We start from the raw sequence: 16,711 nt of genomic DNA, 5'->3' as shown, positions 1-16,711 counted from the left end.
TTTGTTTGTTTGTTTTGTTTTTTTTGATGGATGGTGCTTATTCCTGTCTTACTGTTTGTTTGGCCTGAGACGTTCAGCACTGGAGTTTGCAGGCAGTTAGACAGAGCTGGGTCTTGGTGCTGAGATGAGGACCTTCTGGAGGCTTCACTCTGATTAATATTCCCTAGGGTCTGAGGTTCTCTGTTAGTCCAGCAGTTTGGACTCAGAGCTCCCACCCGACCTCTGTCCTGGGAACCAAGATCCCACAAGCTTCATGGCACAGTAAAAAAAAAAAAAAAAGGAAGAAAGAAAGAAAAAAAGGAACAGTACAGTATTAAAGAATAAAATACAAAATAAAATTAGAAAGATAAAAATACATCAGGAAAAATAAAACTATAATTGAAACAACTGCAACAAGGTAAAATAAAACCATAGCAAAAAAAGAAGAAAAAGGGAGGGGGGCAACAAGCCAAAAGGAGAGATCATTAACAAAGTATAAAGAATAAAATAAAATTAGAAAAATAAAAGCTTTATTAGGAAAAATATAAAAGAATCAACGACAGTGAATCAACAAGGTAAAACAGAACCCCAATCTAAAAGATGAAAAAAGAAAAAGCCTTGGCTATGGGGGCACAGTTTAGGCTGGGGGGGTGGAGGTGGAACTTAGGCAGAGGCGGAGTTTAGGGTGGGGCAGGACCTAGGCGGGTGGGGGGTGAAATTTGAGCATGGGACGGGGCCTCTGCTTAGGACCTGCCCAGAAGGGGAGAGGCAGCGCATCGAAAGGAGGACCTCTGGAGTGTGGAGTTCCGGAGTTTGGACGTAGGGCCCTGCGTGAGGGTGTGTGGGTGGGGTTTAGGCCCAGCGCCATTGGAGGGGGTCTCAGAGGGGGTCTCCGAGTGTAGAGGTGGGGCTGTGGGTGGGGGTGTAGGGGCGGGGCTTGGGCTCTGTGTGGCAGGAGGGAGGCTCCAAGGGCAGAGGATTACGCCTGGGAGCCCAGCAGGCTTCCCGGTGTTTAAGTGGACAGGGAAGGCACTGGCCCCGTTCCCTTCTGTTCCTTTGCACCCCTCCCCCACTGTCTCCCCCAGGCTGTCCACCATTGGGCTGGACCCCTAACTGTGGGTGGGTCCCGCTGGGTGTAGGAACTCCTTCCCCTCCCCCATCAACCCCTCAGGGCTGCCCGTCCCGTAGGTCCAGCCTTTACTTTTGCTCCCCCTTCCCTCCCTCCCACTCCCTCAGGACCCTTGTGGCTGGAGGGGGCCTAGGTGGGCAGAGGATCAGGCCTGGGTTCTCAACAGGTTCCTGGGGGTCCAGGTGGGCAGGGGAAACCTGGCCACGCTCCCTTTTGATCCTCTGCCCTCCCAGTGGTTCCCGTTTCCCCCTTGGGGTGTGGGATCCCTTCCCCTTCCCCAGCCGCCCGTCAGGGGTGCCAGTCCCATCCCGCCTCCACTTCTCCTCCCCCGTCACTTCCCCCACGCCCCATATCCTACCCAGTCACTGGGGTTTCTTCCCATCCTCTTAGGTCTCCATGGTGCCCCACGGGAGCCTGGTAGGTGCCCTAGTTGTGAGGAGACGAAAATTCCGCATCTTCCTAGTACGCCATCTTGACTCTGCCCCCGTCACCGTTTTTTATTTTAGCTATTCTGAAAGGTAGTGTGATATATCATTGTGGTTTTAATTTGCATTTCCCTAATGGCTAATGATGTTGAACATCTTTTCATGTACTTATTTGCTATCTACGTATCCTCTTGGGTGAGATGTCTCTTCGTGTCTTATGCCAATATGACTTTTAGTTCTCTTAATACGGCTTTTGTGGAGCAGAAGTTTTTTAATTTTGATGAATTTCAAATTATCAGTTTGTCCTTTTATGAGTCATACTAATGCCTGATTCCTGCCTTCAGACATTCTGATTCAATTGGTATGGGGTGCAAGGTGGGCATGGAGACTTTAAAAATCTCTCTAGATGATTCTAATGTGCAGCAAAATTTGGGAACAGCTACACTGGCAGATCAGGTTGTAGTGCTGGAGTTAACTAGCTGTCCCCAAAGTAACTGCAGTGCTTCCTGCTACTGCTTAGGAGCAGCTTTTCTCACAGCAGGCTTGTAACTCAGACGTCAGACTCCTTAGTAGAAACTATGAGTGATTTAAACTGCTTTGAGGCCTAGCCCAGATGACAAAAGATAAGAATAACATCTTTAACACAAGTACCCATCACCAGGTACTTCTGTGATGAGCAAGGCACTGGCCTTGGAGAGAGAGATTGAAGTCTCAGCTGTGTCCTTCATCAGCTGTATGATCTTGGGCAAGCTAATTGTCTCAAACTTTTTACTTATCAGTAAAATGAAGATACTACGTCTACTTTGGAGGGTTCCTTTTAGAAATAATGAGATTATATACTATTTGAAAGTTCTGTTAATCGTAAAATGCCAAATAAAAGGTATATGGTCAGGCCATTCAAGATGGCTGTCCTCTTGCTCTCTGTTCATCTGCTCGACCAGTCCCTGCTTCATTCACACGACTATCCAATTCTCTGAATTATAGGGCTTAATCAGTAACTGCCTACATGCTTGCCTCCACCCCAGCTGCTGGCTTCCCTGGTAACTGATGAGCCCGCCTGACGTCAGTTCCCCCATAAATGGTAGCCCCTTTCTCCCCTGAGTAGGGAAGATTGCTGCCATGTCCTGCCTGCAGCCTGCCATACACGGTGGGGTGTCACGCCAGGATGCTTTTGTCAGATGTGTAAGAATAAACCATTGATGTCTTTGTCACTGTCTCTGTGCTCTTTCTTCAGTCTGGAGGCTGGGCATCTACCAGGCTTGCAAGCCTGCGGGATACAACATCATATTATTCCCCAACATAGTTCCTTAGTCTGAATGCATCACAATCACCTGGGGAATTTTTTTATGGTGCCATGTGCAGCTTGCAGGATCTCAGTTCCCTGACCAGGGATTGAACCCGGACCATGGCAGTGAAAACCCAGAATCCTAACCACTAGGCCACCAGGGAACTCCCCCGGGAAACCTTTTTTTAAAAATAATATAAAAATACAAGTCCTACTTCCATTTCTGGGAAGATGTAGATGTACTCTTTCCTATTCCTCCTTCTAAGTACAACTAAAACCCTTAGACATTATAAATAAAACAAATGTAAGAAGACTCTGAAAGGTAGAGAGAAGAAGGGAGACTGGTTAGGGGCCTTGGGACTCCATTTTATGGCAAAAGTGGAGAAAGAGATAAATAGGACCTTATTTAGTAACAGTGAAATAGTCATATATCTAGCATTAATCCTCACACCTACATTAAGCATTTCCTTTACGCTTTGAAAAGTAAGTTTATAACTTACAGCTGGTTTAGCAATTAGTTTTAAGGTATTAAAACATATTGAAATTGTAATGGAAAAGACAAACTCTAGAATAGACTTATAATATCTTGTTCAGAGTTTGATACCATGGTGCTTTACCTTTGTATACAGGAGACAAATGCTGAGCCCTTACTGTAACACGCTCAGAAGTAATCCATTGCAGTTAACTTGCAGACAGGACCAGAGAGCAGTTGCAGTGTGTAATTTGCAGAAGTTTCCGAAACCTTTACCTCAGGAGTACCAGGTAACACTTGTTTGGGGCACGGTTTCAGGAATCAGCCTTTTAAAAAGAAGTCTCCATTTTGAATTAGAAGAGTGAATTCTCTTAAGTTTTTCAATTTATAAGCCCCCATTTGTTTTCTGTAAGTTAGAAAAAACTGAAGAATTCTTCCATTTCTTTATAACCAACGTGTTAATTGATAGCAATTAATTAATATCTAGCAATGTCTTGTAGTAATGGTAAGAGACATTTAGAATATTTATTTTGATCTATTAAAAAATATATATGTATATTTATTTATTTGTCTGCACCAGGTCTTAGTTGTGGCTTGTGGGATCTAGTTCCCTGACCAGGGTTCGAACTTGGGCCCCCTGCATTGGGAGCATGGAGTCTTAACCACTAGACCACTGGGGAAGTCCCTATTTTGATCTGTTTTTTTATAAATTGTTTGTATTTTCTTTTTAATTATTTCCAAAGTCTTCGTCTTTATATCAAAAACAAGGTTCTTTAAAGAAAGAAACTAACCGAAGAAGACAAATATATCACTTATATGAGGAATCTTTAAAAAATGATACAACTAAACTTATTTACAAAACAGAAACAGACTCACAGACTTAAGAGAATGAACTTATGGTTACCAGGGGGGAAGGGGGAGGGGGAGGGATAGATTGGGAGTTTGGGATTGACATGTACACACTGATATATTTAAAATAGATAACCAATAAAGACCTACTGTATATCACAGGGAACTCTGCTGAATGCTCTGTAATGACCTAAATGGAAAAAGAATTTGAAAAACAATAGATACATGTATAACTGAATCACTTTGCTGTACACCTGAAACTAACACAACATTGTTAATCAACTACACCCATTATAAAATAAAAAATTTTTTTAAAAAGGAAATAAAATAGAGTAACTAAGGTACTGTAGTCCAGTTAATTAAAAGACTTGAAAGTTCTGCTTTAGAAAAGTTTGCCTAATGAGATCTGAAAGGTGAAGGAAATGGTCCCATGTGTCCAGTCTGAATCTCTGATTTGACCTTTAAGTTTTTTGTTGAAGTGGCTATTTCTAAAAAAAGCCTCAGCTCTGCCTGCCATTGACAAAGGACCCATTAGTCAGAAATGATATCTCAGAAGTGAATTTAAAGTGATTGTTGCTAAATTTTGAGCTTCCTACATATGTTTATGACCACACTGAGTGCTTTAGACACCAGAAGATGGCAACTATATATTTCTACACTTAGTAATATAATTTAAAATGTGAAATCTTTAAAATTTATCTGATACCTTGTTCCTTTGGTGTTTAAAGTATTTTATATATATAATCTCATTCATTTTCTTATGGTTTTTCAAGTTTGTCAAAACAACATATAAATTAATTCTAAAAACACTTGAAGTACATTAAATTTAAAACATCTTAATTCTATGCATTAGTTTTGTGTTTTGTCAGCTCTTAAAACTCTTCCTATTCATCCTTTTAAAACATTAGTCAAATTTGTCATCTAATAAAAAACAGACTAATTTACTTAGCTTGATTATTTCTAAAACTACAACAACCTCAAAATACCCCTCAGGTAGTATATTAACTATCTTTGTGTTGTACTATGTATGAAAAAAATAGATTAATATCTTCTTTGTGTTATACAGCATTAATTGGTTGCTATAAATTGCCTGTGGGCTTTGTTTTGATTATATAGAATGTTTCTTACTCTCCTGCCTTCCTAATATTTTTTTCTTTGTAGTACTTTGATGAACTCAGTGGAGTACCTGCAGAAGATCTACCTTATTATGGTGGTTCAGTAGAAATTGCTGACTACTGCCCTTTCAGTCAGGAATTCAGTTGGCATTTAAGTGGTGAATATCAGCGCAGCTCAGATTGTAGAGTATTGGAAAATCAACCAGGTTAGTAGTTTAGTGAAATTAAATGTTATATACATATTAAAAGTATATATCAGCAATACAAAATAGTGGTTAAGGATACAGACCCTGGAGCCAGATTGTCTGAGTTTATGTTGTGGTTCCACTGCTATCCACCTGTTCAAAGTAACTTCTCTGTGCCTCAGTTTTCTCCTCTGTACAGAAGGGATAATACCTGTCATAGAGTTGTGAGAATTAAATGAATTAATACAGTAAGTGCTTAGAATTACAACACATAGAAAGGATTGTTAGCTATTAGATATACTTGCACATGGGTGTACACACACTACCGTTTAGTAATACCTTATATTTGCATGACACTTCTCATTTGCAAAACAATTTCACTTTTATCATTTCATTTTGTTCTTCTAAAAACCTGACAAGAGACATAGAGAAGATATTATCGAATTTCACAGATGAGGGAAGAGCTACTAAGTAATACGTTTAATTGATGTCAGTGCAAGATCCTCCAATGCAGAACTCTTTTTATTAAATCGTATTAGGTATCCTATTCTTTCCTCTCCTGAGGAATGTGCATTTTATGTAATTTAAACATAACGTGTCATTCTCCAGATATCAGAATAATACTGTTGTCCCATGGCTAGTATTGCCATCTTATTTATTCCCATTTAGTAAATGAACAGGTCATCAAGGAAATAAACAGTATGGCAATTGGATATTCAGCAATAGTAGTTATAGCTCATACTAACCACCTTTGTAAACAAAATGTTCTCACATCTGATTTGTTAATCAAGAGCAATAAGTAGTTTTTCTGCCTGTGGTCATCAAAATTTTCAACCTGGTCCTTTCCTCCTCGCCCCCATTCCATACTTTATTTCAGACTAAATCATTTAAAATTAAAATTTCCATAATTTTTTTCCTTTTATTCTTAAACCTGGCAGATGTAACTGGATTTGTATAGTCATTTTTTTCCCATCACACCTACTTAATAAATGTCTAATGACATAACTACGCAACAGTTGCATGTTACAGCAAAAGAAATGCACATATTTGTCAATTATGGGTTTGCCAAAGATATCACATTTTAATGTTTTAGAGCTGGAGTTGGCAAATATTTATTATAAAAAGCAAGATAGTAAATATTTTAGGCTTTATGGGTCATGCAGTCTCTGTTGCAACTTTTCAGCTCTGCTGTTAAGTGTGAAAGCAGTTAACAGATAATATGTAAGTGAATGAGTATAGCTCTGTTCCAATAAAAATTTCTTTATAAAAACAGGTATTTCCCAGGATTTGGCCTGAGGGTTGGCCTGACCCCTCTTTTCTTTTTTTTGACAATGATCACTATGTGTTTTGAAGACTTTGAAATATTCATAAAGAAATATAAAGTTCTGTTTTATTGTTTTACATTTTATTTCTTAGCTTATACAATTAAGATTTTTTAAACTGACATAAAATTTTTATCTTTATAATATTTCAAAATGGGCTAATTGAACTCTGCTTTCAAAAGATGAAACTTGTATTAAGTGCAAAGAGAGAAAATTATTCCTAGGCTTTTTTTTTTTTTTTTTAATTCCTAGACTTTAAGGACTTCATTCCTTTGTCCATTAGCTAGTTAGGGGTCATTTAGTCTGCCCCATACCTCTGCAGGTTTGTGCTTAGTCTAAGAAGACCAGCTCAACCTGTCATTTATTGACTTCCAGGAGATGGCATAAGTTGAAACTACAAGAACGTCTTGCAAAAGTTGCAGCACTCCAAAAAAATCTTCATTATATAAATCACTTGGCCTCATCCTATCTGGGTCACTTGGGAAGTGACTCCTATTTAGGACACCATTGAAGGTGACTCTTAGTGCCATTTCCTCTATATATTTAACTTAGTTGCTTTAGGCCCAATTTTATCTCTTGTTTCTGATATAATAATTATCCTACTAATTGCTTTATTGAGAATCCAGTTTGAGTTTGGAACCCTCTGTCTTGATTTTTTTTAATTGAAAATTTCCATGAAACATGTTTTATTTTTAAAGCAACTTTTAATTATAAGAGTGGAATACTTCAATTTCTTATTCTTTGAGCCCAAAGTCAATTTTTAATAAAGAAAACTTTTCTGATTTGCTTCAGACCTTTTTAAAAACTATGGTGCTGAAAAGTATGGACCTCATTCAGTTTGTCTAATTCAGAAATCAGCATTTGTCATGGAAAAGTGTGAAAGGAAGCTGAGTTACCCGGACTGGGGGAGTGGATGCTATCAGGTAAACCATATGATTGTTAATAACAGTACCAAATATTACATAATTGTATCTCATTATATGGTTTTTATATTTTCAAATACATTTTATATCTTTTATTTCTACTTATTAATACTTTAACTTATTCATTGTAAATATTAGTTTGTATATTTGTGTTTTGTCAAAATATTGTCATTTCTTTGAGAGAAATTGCCCTTCTCTGTTTAAAAAGTATATATAGTTGCTGTATATCAGCAACTTTTATAACAATTTTGCCTCTGGGCATAGATCCTAAGGAAATATTAGGAAACATGTAATTTTGTTCTTTTTTAAATATTTATTTATTTATTTTTGGTTGCGTTGGGTCTTTGCTGCTGCGCATGGGCTTCTTATTGCGGTGGCTTCTCCTTGTTGCAAAGTGGGCTTCAGTAGTTGTGACACACAGGCTCAGTAGTTGTAGCTCACGGGCTCTAGAGCACAGGCTCAGTAGTTGTGGTGCACAGGCTTAGTTGCTCCGCAGCATGTGGGATCTTCCCGGACCAGGGATCAAACCCGTGTCCCCTGCATTGCAGGCGGATTCTTAACCACTGTGCCACCAGGGAAGTTCTGTAATTTTGTTCTTTAAAACTAATTTGTAATGGAAAAAAAGCTATAATTTATTTTGTAAAATCTGAAGAAAGCATGTATTTAAGAATTAATAAATCAACTACTGATTAATAGTAGATTTTTTTCCTTTGAAATGAGAAGTCCAAAGAGAGCAAACTACTATTTTCTTAATTTATTATTTGCATGTCTGATATTAAATGACTGCATCACCGTAGAACTTACTGAGATACAGGCATTCTGTAACTTAGGAGCATCAAACCTAATGAATATTCCATACCCTACTAACGGACATCAGGGAAGAGAGTGTGATCCTGAAAACTCAAACATAAGAATTTGTTGTGCCATTTCACCTACAAGAGTTAAATGGACTAATGTAGCTAACAATTTAACTTATTATTTTTAAAGTTTCTTTAAAATTAACTCTTTTTTTTGGTAACTGCTTTATTGAGGTATAACTCACACCATACAATTCATGTAAAATTACCTTTGAAACCTTATAAAAGACAATTAAAAATACTTTCCAGCTATAATCCTATAATCTGACAACTATAATCCAGCAACCATTTTCTGATGAATTCATCCTATTAAAGATTATGTATTGCTTAAATACATAGTTTTGATCTAGTTGTAATCAGAATACATAATTTTGTTTTAGTGACTTAGTACTTTTTATACAGACCAAGATACCTTTTCCAAGTTCTCCCAATAATAATACTTACTGTTCTTCATAGCTGTAGAACATTGCATCATTTTAAAGTATCATAATTAGGGAAGTCATTTTCCTGTGAGATATTGAATTAATTTTCACTTTTCACTATATAAAAATGCTTTTGTAAGTATATTTACATGCTTTACCTTTTTATTAGGATAAAGGGGATAAAGCTGGAACAGTGTGAACTATAATAGGAGGATAACCTTTTCAGCCTGTTTTAATGTCTTCTCTACACCACCACCACCACCACAAAGGGATTACATAGATTTGTAATACCATCTACAAAGACTGAATGTACTTGGCTTCCCTGTAGTACCTAGTGTTGTCGGTTAATTTTTTTAATTTAATACTCACAACCATTTATATGGGAAAATGTGCATGATTTCCAAACAATTAGCATTTGGATTAGCTGTTTTGTTTTCTGTTCTTTGTTTTACTTATTTTGACAGAGAAGTTGCAAGAATGGTACAAAAATATTGGTCATTTAAGTGCAAATTGCTGATAGTCTGCCCCTTCACCCCTAAATACTTTAATGTGTATTCCTTATAAACAAGGACATCCTCCTATATGACCACAGTACTACCAAAAAAATCAGGAAATAACACTGATACATCTAGTTCTTGGACCCCGTTCAAGTTTTGCCAATTGTCCCAATAATGTCCTTGTAGTAATAGGATCTGCACTGATATCACATATTGAGTAGTTGTCACATCTCTGGTCTCCTTCAATCTGGAACAGTTCCTCAGTCTTTTCTTGACTTTCATAACCTTCACACTTTTAAAGATTACAAGCCAGTTCTTATCTATGATGTGTCTCCATTTGGGTTTGCCTGATGTTGCCTCATGATTAAATTCATGTAATATGTTTTGGGCAGTAATATCACAGAAGTGATGCTTGTGTTTTTTTGGTGGTACACTTTTTTTTTTTTAATATTTATTATTTTGGCTGCATCAGGTCTTAGTTGTGGCACGCAGGACGTTTCGTTGCAGTGCACGGGCTTCTCTCTAGTTGTGGTGTGCGGACTCATTAGTTGCAGCACGTGGGCTCTCTAATTGTGGTGCACGGGCTTAGTTGCCCCATGGCATGTGGGATCCCAGTTCCCCAGCTAGAGATCAAACCAGCATCCTCTGCATTGCAAGACAATTCTTAACCCCTGGACCACCAGGGAAGTCCCTGCTGGTGCACTCTTTGATTTGTCCCTTTGCTGGTCATGTTAACTTGCTGGTATCTACCAGGCTTCTCCACTGTCAAGTTACTGTTTTTCTCTTTTAATTAATTCCCTTTTTAATTAATAAGTATTTGGGGGGAAAAGTACTATATCAATAACTTATTTCTTATCATACCTTCATTTTATTAATTTATGCATTTAAATCTGTATTGACTCACAGATTGCATTTTATTCAGTGGGTATTACCATTACTATCATTATTTATTTGGATATTTAAGTTGCCCCAGATTTAGCCAAAGGGAGGGAGCCCTTCAGCTTGGTTCCTGTGTCCTTTTGGCTGTCCTATCTTTTTAACTATTTCCTTGCTTTCTAGCACAAGATATTCTAGGCTCATCTTCAGTTTCTTTGCCACAGCCCTGGAATTAATCATTTCTCCAAGGAGCTCTTGTTTCTTTTAGTGGAGTGAGGTATTTAGAGACTAAAGTCTGGGTGCTAGGGACTTCCCTGGTGGCCCAGTGGTTAAGAATCCACCTGCCAATGCAGGGGACAGGGGTTTGAGCCGTGGTCCGGGAAGACCCACATGCTGCAGAGCCACTGAGCCCCTGTGCCACAACTACTGAGCCTGTGCTCTAGAGCCCGCGAGCCACAACTGCTGAGCCTGCATGCCACAACTACTGAAGCCCACACACCTAGGTCCCGTGCTCTGCAACAAGAGAACCCACCTCAACGAGAAGCCCAAGCAACACAACAAAGAGTAGCCCCCGCCTGCCGCATCTAGAGACAGCCTGTGCACAGCAACAAAGACCCAACGCAGCCAAAAATAAATAAATAAATTTATTTAAAAGATAAAAAAATAAAGTCTGGGGAGCTTCCCTGGTGCTGCAGTGGTTGAGAGTCCACCTGCCAATGCAGAGGACACGGGTTTGTGCCCCGATCCGGGAATATCCCACATACCACGGAGCGGCTGGGCCCGTGAGCCATGGCCGCTGAGCCTGCGTGTCCGGAGCATGTGCTCCACAACAGGAGAGGCCACAACAGTGAGAGGCCCGCGTACTGCAAAAAAAAAAAAAAAAGTCTGGGTGCTAGATGTATTGTTCATTGCTGTTGGGATACAGCTGCTCCCCAGGCCTTCTTGGTGAACAGAGCTAGGAAATATATGTGTGTATGTAATTTTATATATACTCATACATGTGCATATATATAACCACGAGTTTGTACCAGTATCTTTGATTCCAGTTTAACACCGAATAATTCATTTTAGTTTTCTCCCTTCCCATATTTGTAACTCTTCTTTCAAGCAGTGAGAAATCTGGTTCTCTTTGTCCTTAATATGCTTATTATTTGTTCTGTTCACATCCTTTCCATCTTCATCCACCCCTATGCGGTTACTCTCCTCACCCACTTGGACTCTGACACAGCCCACCAGCTCACAACATGTCTCCCTCACTGTGATGCAAGCCCTGTGCACATCTTTAGAATATAAATGCTTTATTCCATGAAACTTTCTAATCTTTGTTCTTTTTCTTATTGCCTCTTATTACATCTTTATCATAAAACAGTCTGACACTGTTAATTTTGGGGGGAAATTTGTATATCCTACCCTTCTCTCCTCAATTAAAGCTGCTAGAGGTCAGGCACTGTGTCATGGACTTCTTTGGTATCCTTTTCAGCACCAAGCACAATACCCAGTCTAGTCTCACTTAAAAGAATGATTACATTGCATTGCAGCTGTGGTGATGCTTACTGGGTGTGGGTCATTGAATGACAGACTTATAGAAGAGTTTACACTTTGTTGTTTATTTTCTTGATAGCTTATCATAACTTAAATTTCCAAATGAATGTTATATTTAAACTTAATTGATGAAAAGAGTTGTTTTTAAAATGACTCCATTGTTGAAAAACACTTTTGGAACTCCTTTTTAAATTGCTTTTAGAGATAGTTTAATAGCCTTCTAAGAAGTCAATTTCAGTATTTTACATCATACCTATGTTGACCTAGTCTTAATCAGTTTAGTCAACTGCCTTTACCAGACTTGGATCTGGGCAAGTTTTGGGTATTTCCAAAAATTACATCTACTTGCAAAGTAAAAATTTGCCACCATCAAACATACTCAGAACCATGCACTTTCTTTGAAGATAGTTCCAGGAGAGAAGATCCAGAAATATTTAAGGTGAAGTAGCATAATGTAAAGTCTTTTTAGAAAACAACTTTGAGGGCTTCCCTGGTGGCACAGTGGTTGGGAGTCCACCTGCCAATGCAAGGGATGAGAGTTCAAGCCCTGGTCTGGGAGGATCCCACATGCCACCGAGTGGCTAAGCCTGTGCGCCACAGCTGCTGAGCTTGCACTCTGGAGCCCACAAGCCAGAACTGCTGAGCCCGCATGCCACAGCTACTGAGGCCTGCACACCTAGAGCCTGTGTTCCACAATGGGAGCGGCTACTACAATGAGACGCCTGTGCACTGCGATGAGGAGTGGCCCCCATTCTCAGCAACTAGAGAAAGCCCGTGCGCAGCAGCGAGGACCCAACTCAGCCAGAATGAATGAATGAATAAATAAATAAATAAATAAAATTTATTTTAAAAAAACAACTTTGAAGACAACACAGTCATTATAAATTTTCTTAAAGTTAACTTTAATATGTTTGTTTTTTAAAATTGATTTCATTAGTTACCCCTTGTATATGAGATATGAATCCTGCTTTTAAAGATGTTACCAGTTGTATAAAATCACTGTGACCATTTTCATCTCTGAGCAGAGGATCTGGGATAGGGATAATGAATAACAAACTTTTACTATGTCATTTCTATACAGTGTGCTTTTTTTTTTTTTTACAATGAGCATATATTGTTTTTATAATTGATTTTATTTATTTTTGGCCGCGTTGGGTCTTCGTTGCTATGCATGGGCTTTTTCTAGTTGCGGAGAGCGGGGGCTACTCTTCGTTGCGGTGTGCGGGCTTCTCATTGTGGTGGCTTCTCTTGTTGTGGAGCATGGACTCTAGGCACACAGGCTTCAGTAGTTGTGGCTCGCAGGCTCTAGAACGCAGGCTCAGTAGTTGCGGCACGCAGGCTTAGTTGGACGCACTTAGTTGGGTGCGGCATGTGGGATCTTCCCGGACCACAACTCGAACCTGTGTCCCCTGCATCAGCAGGCGGATTCTTAACCACTGCACCACCAGGGAAGCCCTATTTTTATAATTTAAAACAACTAAAAAAATTTGAGTTACAAAATTTAGCAACTTGTAGAAAAAGTGACATGATTCATGGCTCTTTGACAGACATTTAACCTGAATTATAGGAGGATACTAGAATCTACAGAAATGTTACTATTGATAACTTGGCTTCAGGGGTCTGTGAATCCAAATTGTATGTAAAGCTGTATGTTACCTTGTTTTTTTCAGGAAGTGTCCATAGCTTTCATTAGATTTTTTAAAAGGTTCTAGACAAAAAGTCTAAGAACTACTACTACCACAGAGTGAAATTCTTTTAGAACATGAATAATTTAACCCTCTTTATATGAAATTAAATGAGGCCCACATTCCAAATTGTCTTTTATAGCCAGCATTTTTAGTAAATTCTGCCATATTTTCCTACAGTTGAGGGAGAAGGCTCACATACTAGAATCTTACTGATCTGATTTTTTTTTTTTTCACATTTTGAAGGTTTCTTGTTCTCCACAAGGTCTGAAGGTTTGGGTTCAGGATACTTCATATTTGTGTAGTCGGGCCGGGCAGGTCCTCCCCGTCAGTATTCAGATGAATGGCTGGATTCACGATGGAAACTTGCTCTGCCCATCATGTTGGGACTTCTGTGAGCTCTGTCCCCCAGAAACAGATCCTCCAACTACTAACTTGACCCGAGCTCTACCCCTAGGTGAGTAGTCTCTGTGGTTGGAGTACAGAGAAGGACTTTTCTTACAAGATGTTGAAAATGCCCTGCAAGGAAGCTCTAAAACAGGTTGCGCGTCTTCTCTTCTAATTGCAGTTTTATGGGAAGATCGCCTTCCCTCCATGGTTAGAAATTGAAGGTAGGTAGACTTGACACCTCTCTTCAGTAAGAGTGAGGGTGAGGAAACTTTCGATATGCGAAGAACCTCTGACTTGCACAAAAACATTCATTGAAGGTTACAAAAAGTTAATGTTTCAGCCATTCATTTTGAAAGTAAGAGTAAAAATTCTGTTCATGAATACAAAAAGCAATTAAATATATTTTAGTTATATTATAACTAGGTGAGGCGAAAGAGCGGGAAAGTCACTGGAAAAGATGCTCAAAGAAGGGATTGACATGCCCACAAAGAAGAGAAAGGTGCAGGGAGATGCAAATATATGCAGTGAGATAGAAAGACAGGCTGGCAAAGACAGTGGTTTTCACTGAGAGATATATTACTCATTCTGTGAGACTCCAGAGAGTAGGACTGAGAACAATGAATTAAAGTTGTAGGGAGACAGATTCCAGTAAAATCCTTTAGAACCAGGAGAGGAATAGAAGGGACTCTCTTGAGAAGAGTGCATTCCCTGTTGATGAAGATGTGCAAACTGAGGCTGATGACCCATTTCTAAGAGTTTTAAAAGCAGAACTCATGAACTCTCAATGAAAGCTTTGACCTATGGTCTATGATATTTTAATTAAATGACCTATGAGATTTTATGACAGTTTGATATTTTGGAATAGGCCATGTTTCATTTTCTCAACTGGAGGTATTTTTTAAATGGAACTGTATAGCCCTTTGCTTGCTCCATGGTCTGGTTGAAAACAAAGGGCTACATTCACTTTATAGCTCAAAGTTTCTTCACCTCTAAAATTTAATTCCCTTTCTTTCCCACATTCTGGGGCCTTTATCAAGACATGGGCTATAAGTAGAGGGTGAATTTGGGGAGATTAATACTTGTGTTAGGGGTGCCTAAGACCACCCCCAGATTTCATGACTCTCTAGGACTCAAAGGACTCAGCCTCTAGTTGTACTTACGGCTAAGCTTTGTTAAAGCAAAAAGATACAAAGCAGAATCAGCAAAGGGAAAGGGGACAGTGGGTGAAGTCTGGAAGAAACCACTTCCCAGACACCAGCTAAAGGCTGTCCTTGCAAACAGGACTTTCAAATGATGGCCATCTCAGGCCTGCTGTGTTAACTCTTTTCACTTAACTCCTGTGAGCCAGCTGAGTTTTCTGCAGTTATAATAGTAATGCACAATGAATTAAAAGATCTCAGGTCCTTTTGATATGGTATATGATAAATGTAGTGTTAAATATTCTTAGTCAACTTTCATATGAAGTGATAGGATGACTTGATTTTGTTATTGTTACATTGCTTTGGCTAGAATTAAAGGGCTGCTAGTCTACAAATAGGTGGTTCTGATGGAGTTCCCATGCTCAGGCCTAATCTCAGAGTTAACTATAAGAAATATCATCATTTCAGTGTCCAAGAGATGAGCATTGATTGAGCCATTAGCAGTTAGAGTTGAGTTAAAGAGAGAGTTACTCCAGCTGGTTCAGGGGTAAGAATCTTAGGAGTACAGTAAAACGTGTAGAAATGAGGAGAAAGCCAGACTAGTTCAAGGACCTGTGAAGTGATTAGTTCCTGTCCTTGGAGCATGGCAAAGACAAGTGAACCTGTTGAAAGGAGGTGGGTAGTAGAGATTGCAAATGACCCCACCCCCTCCACCAACCTGCGCCCTAGACTTGACTTCTTATCCAGCTCCCTCTTTGTAGTCACCCTTCTGATACTGTGGTACTATGTTGTGATTTCTTCCCCTGTTAACCAGTTCTATGAGGAAGCATGCTCAAAAAAGGATTGTAACCTCCGAATCACCACCACAGTTTTGAAAAATGTATAAAATATTACAAGAATAGATGCCTTTTAGAAAAAAAAAAAAGGAATAGATACCTTTTAGGCATAGTTTCCACTAGTGAATATGAAAGATTTATTTCTAAATTTTCTGATCTCTTCAGATTTTGGAGGTTGTTTTGTTTCTATTTATTAAATGCTAGACACTTTGCTGAGTGCTTTATGTCTATATCATTGTATTTAATCATCACAAAACCTAATGAGGTAGGAATTATCATTTTACACATGAGAAAACTAAGGTATAAAGAGATTAAGTGATATATTCACTGTCACGGCTAATGAGGTTCAGATCAAAACCGAGATCTGATAGTCTCTGATTCATTTTGAAACATGCTCTTTGTATCTTTCCTTTTTAAAGAGCACTGTCACAGAAAGTGCAGTGTTTTTGAAGGACAACAAATGTTCCAGAGCGGCCATTAATATTTTAATAGCTTGTTAAATGTTAGTACCAACAGTAGATAAACAACAGTTAGTTCAGTTCTCCTCCTATTTCCTTTGTGCCAAATTGAGAATCGGGAGATAAAGGGATATGTCTGTGTTATTAGTGATTCCAGGGTCTATTTCTTATTCCAGCCAAGACCACTCTACCTGATGTTGTAGGCCAGAACTTATCCAGTAGACCTTTCTGGGGTGATGGAAATGTTCTATAATCTGTGCTGTCCCATACAATAGTCATTAGCCAGAACTTATCCAGTAGACCTTTCTGGGGTGATGGAAATGTT

General features: G+C 38.9%; 1 protein-coding gene across 2 annotated transcripts in view; it reads left to right on the top strand.

Annotated features, from left to right (window-relative positions):
• LMLN (leishmanolysin like peptidase) overlaps positions 1-16,711 on the top strand; it is a 105,352-nt gene that overhangs the window by 63,634 nt on the left and 25,007 nt on the right. For both annotated transcript variants that reach the window (XM_022567845.3, XM_089910622.1), the window contains 4 exons: positions 3,448-3,580; positions 5,301-5,460; positions 7,554-7,684; positions 13,810-14,020. In XM_022567845.3, coding sequence (XP_022423553.1) covers positions 3,448-3,580; positions 5,301-5,460; positions 7,554-7,684; positions 13,810-14,020 — 635 coding nt within the window. The remainder of the gene's footprint in view (positions 1-3,447; positions 3,581-5,300; positions 5,461-7,553; positions 7,685-13,809; positions 14,021-16,711) is intronic.

Source organism: Delphinapterus leucas, chromosome 4 (genome assembly GCF_059928025.1).
Source record: "Delphinapterus leucas isolate spDelLeu-1000000601 "Yukka" chromosome 4, BTC_Dleu_Yukka2, whole genome shotgun sequence".
Taxonomy (NCBI): Eukaryota; Metazoa; Chordata; class Mammalia; order Artiodactyla; family Monodontidae; genus Delphinapterus; species Delphinapterus leucas.
This window is presented reverse-complemented; position numbering and strand designations above follow the sequence as displayed.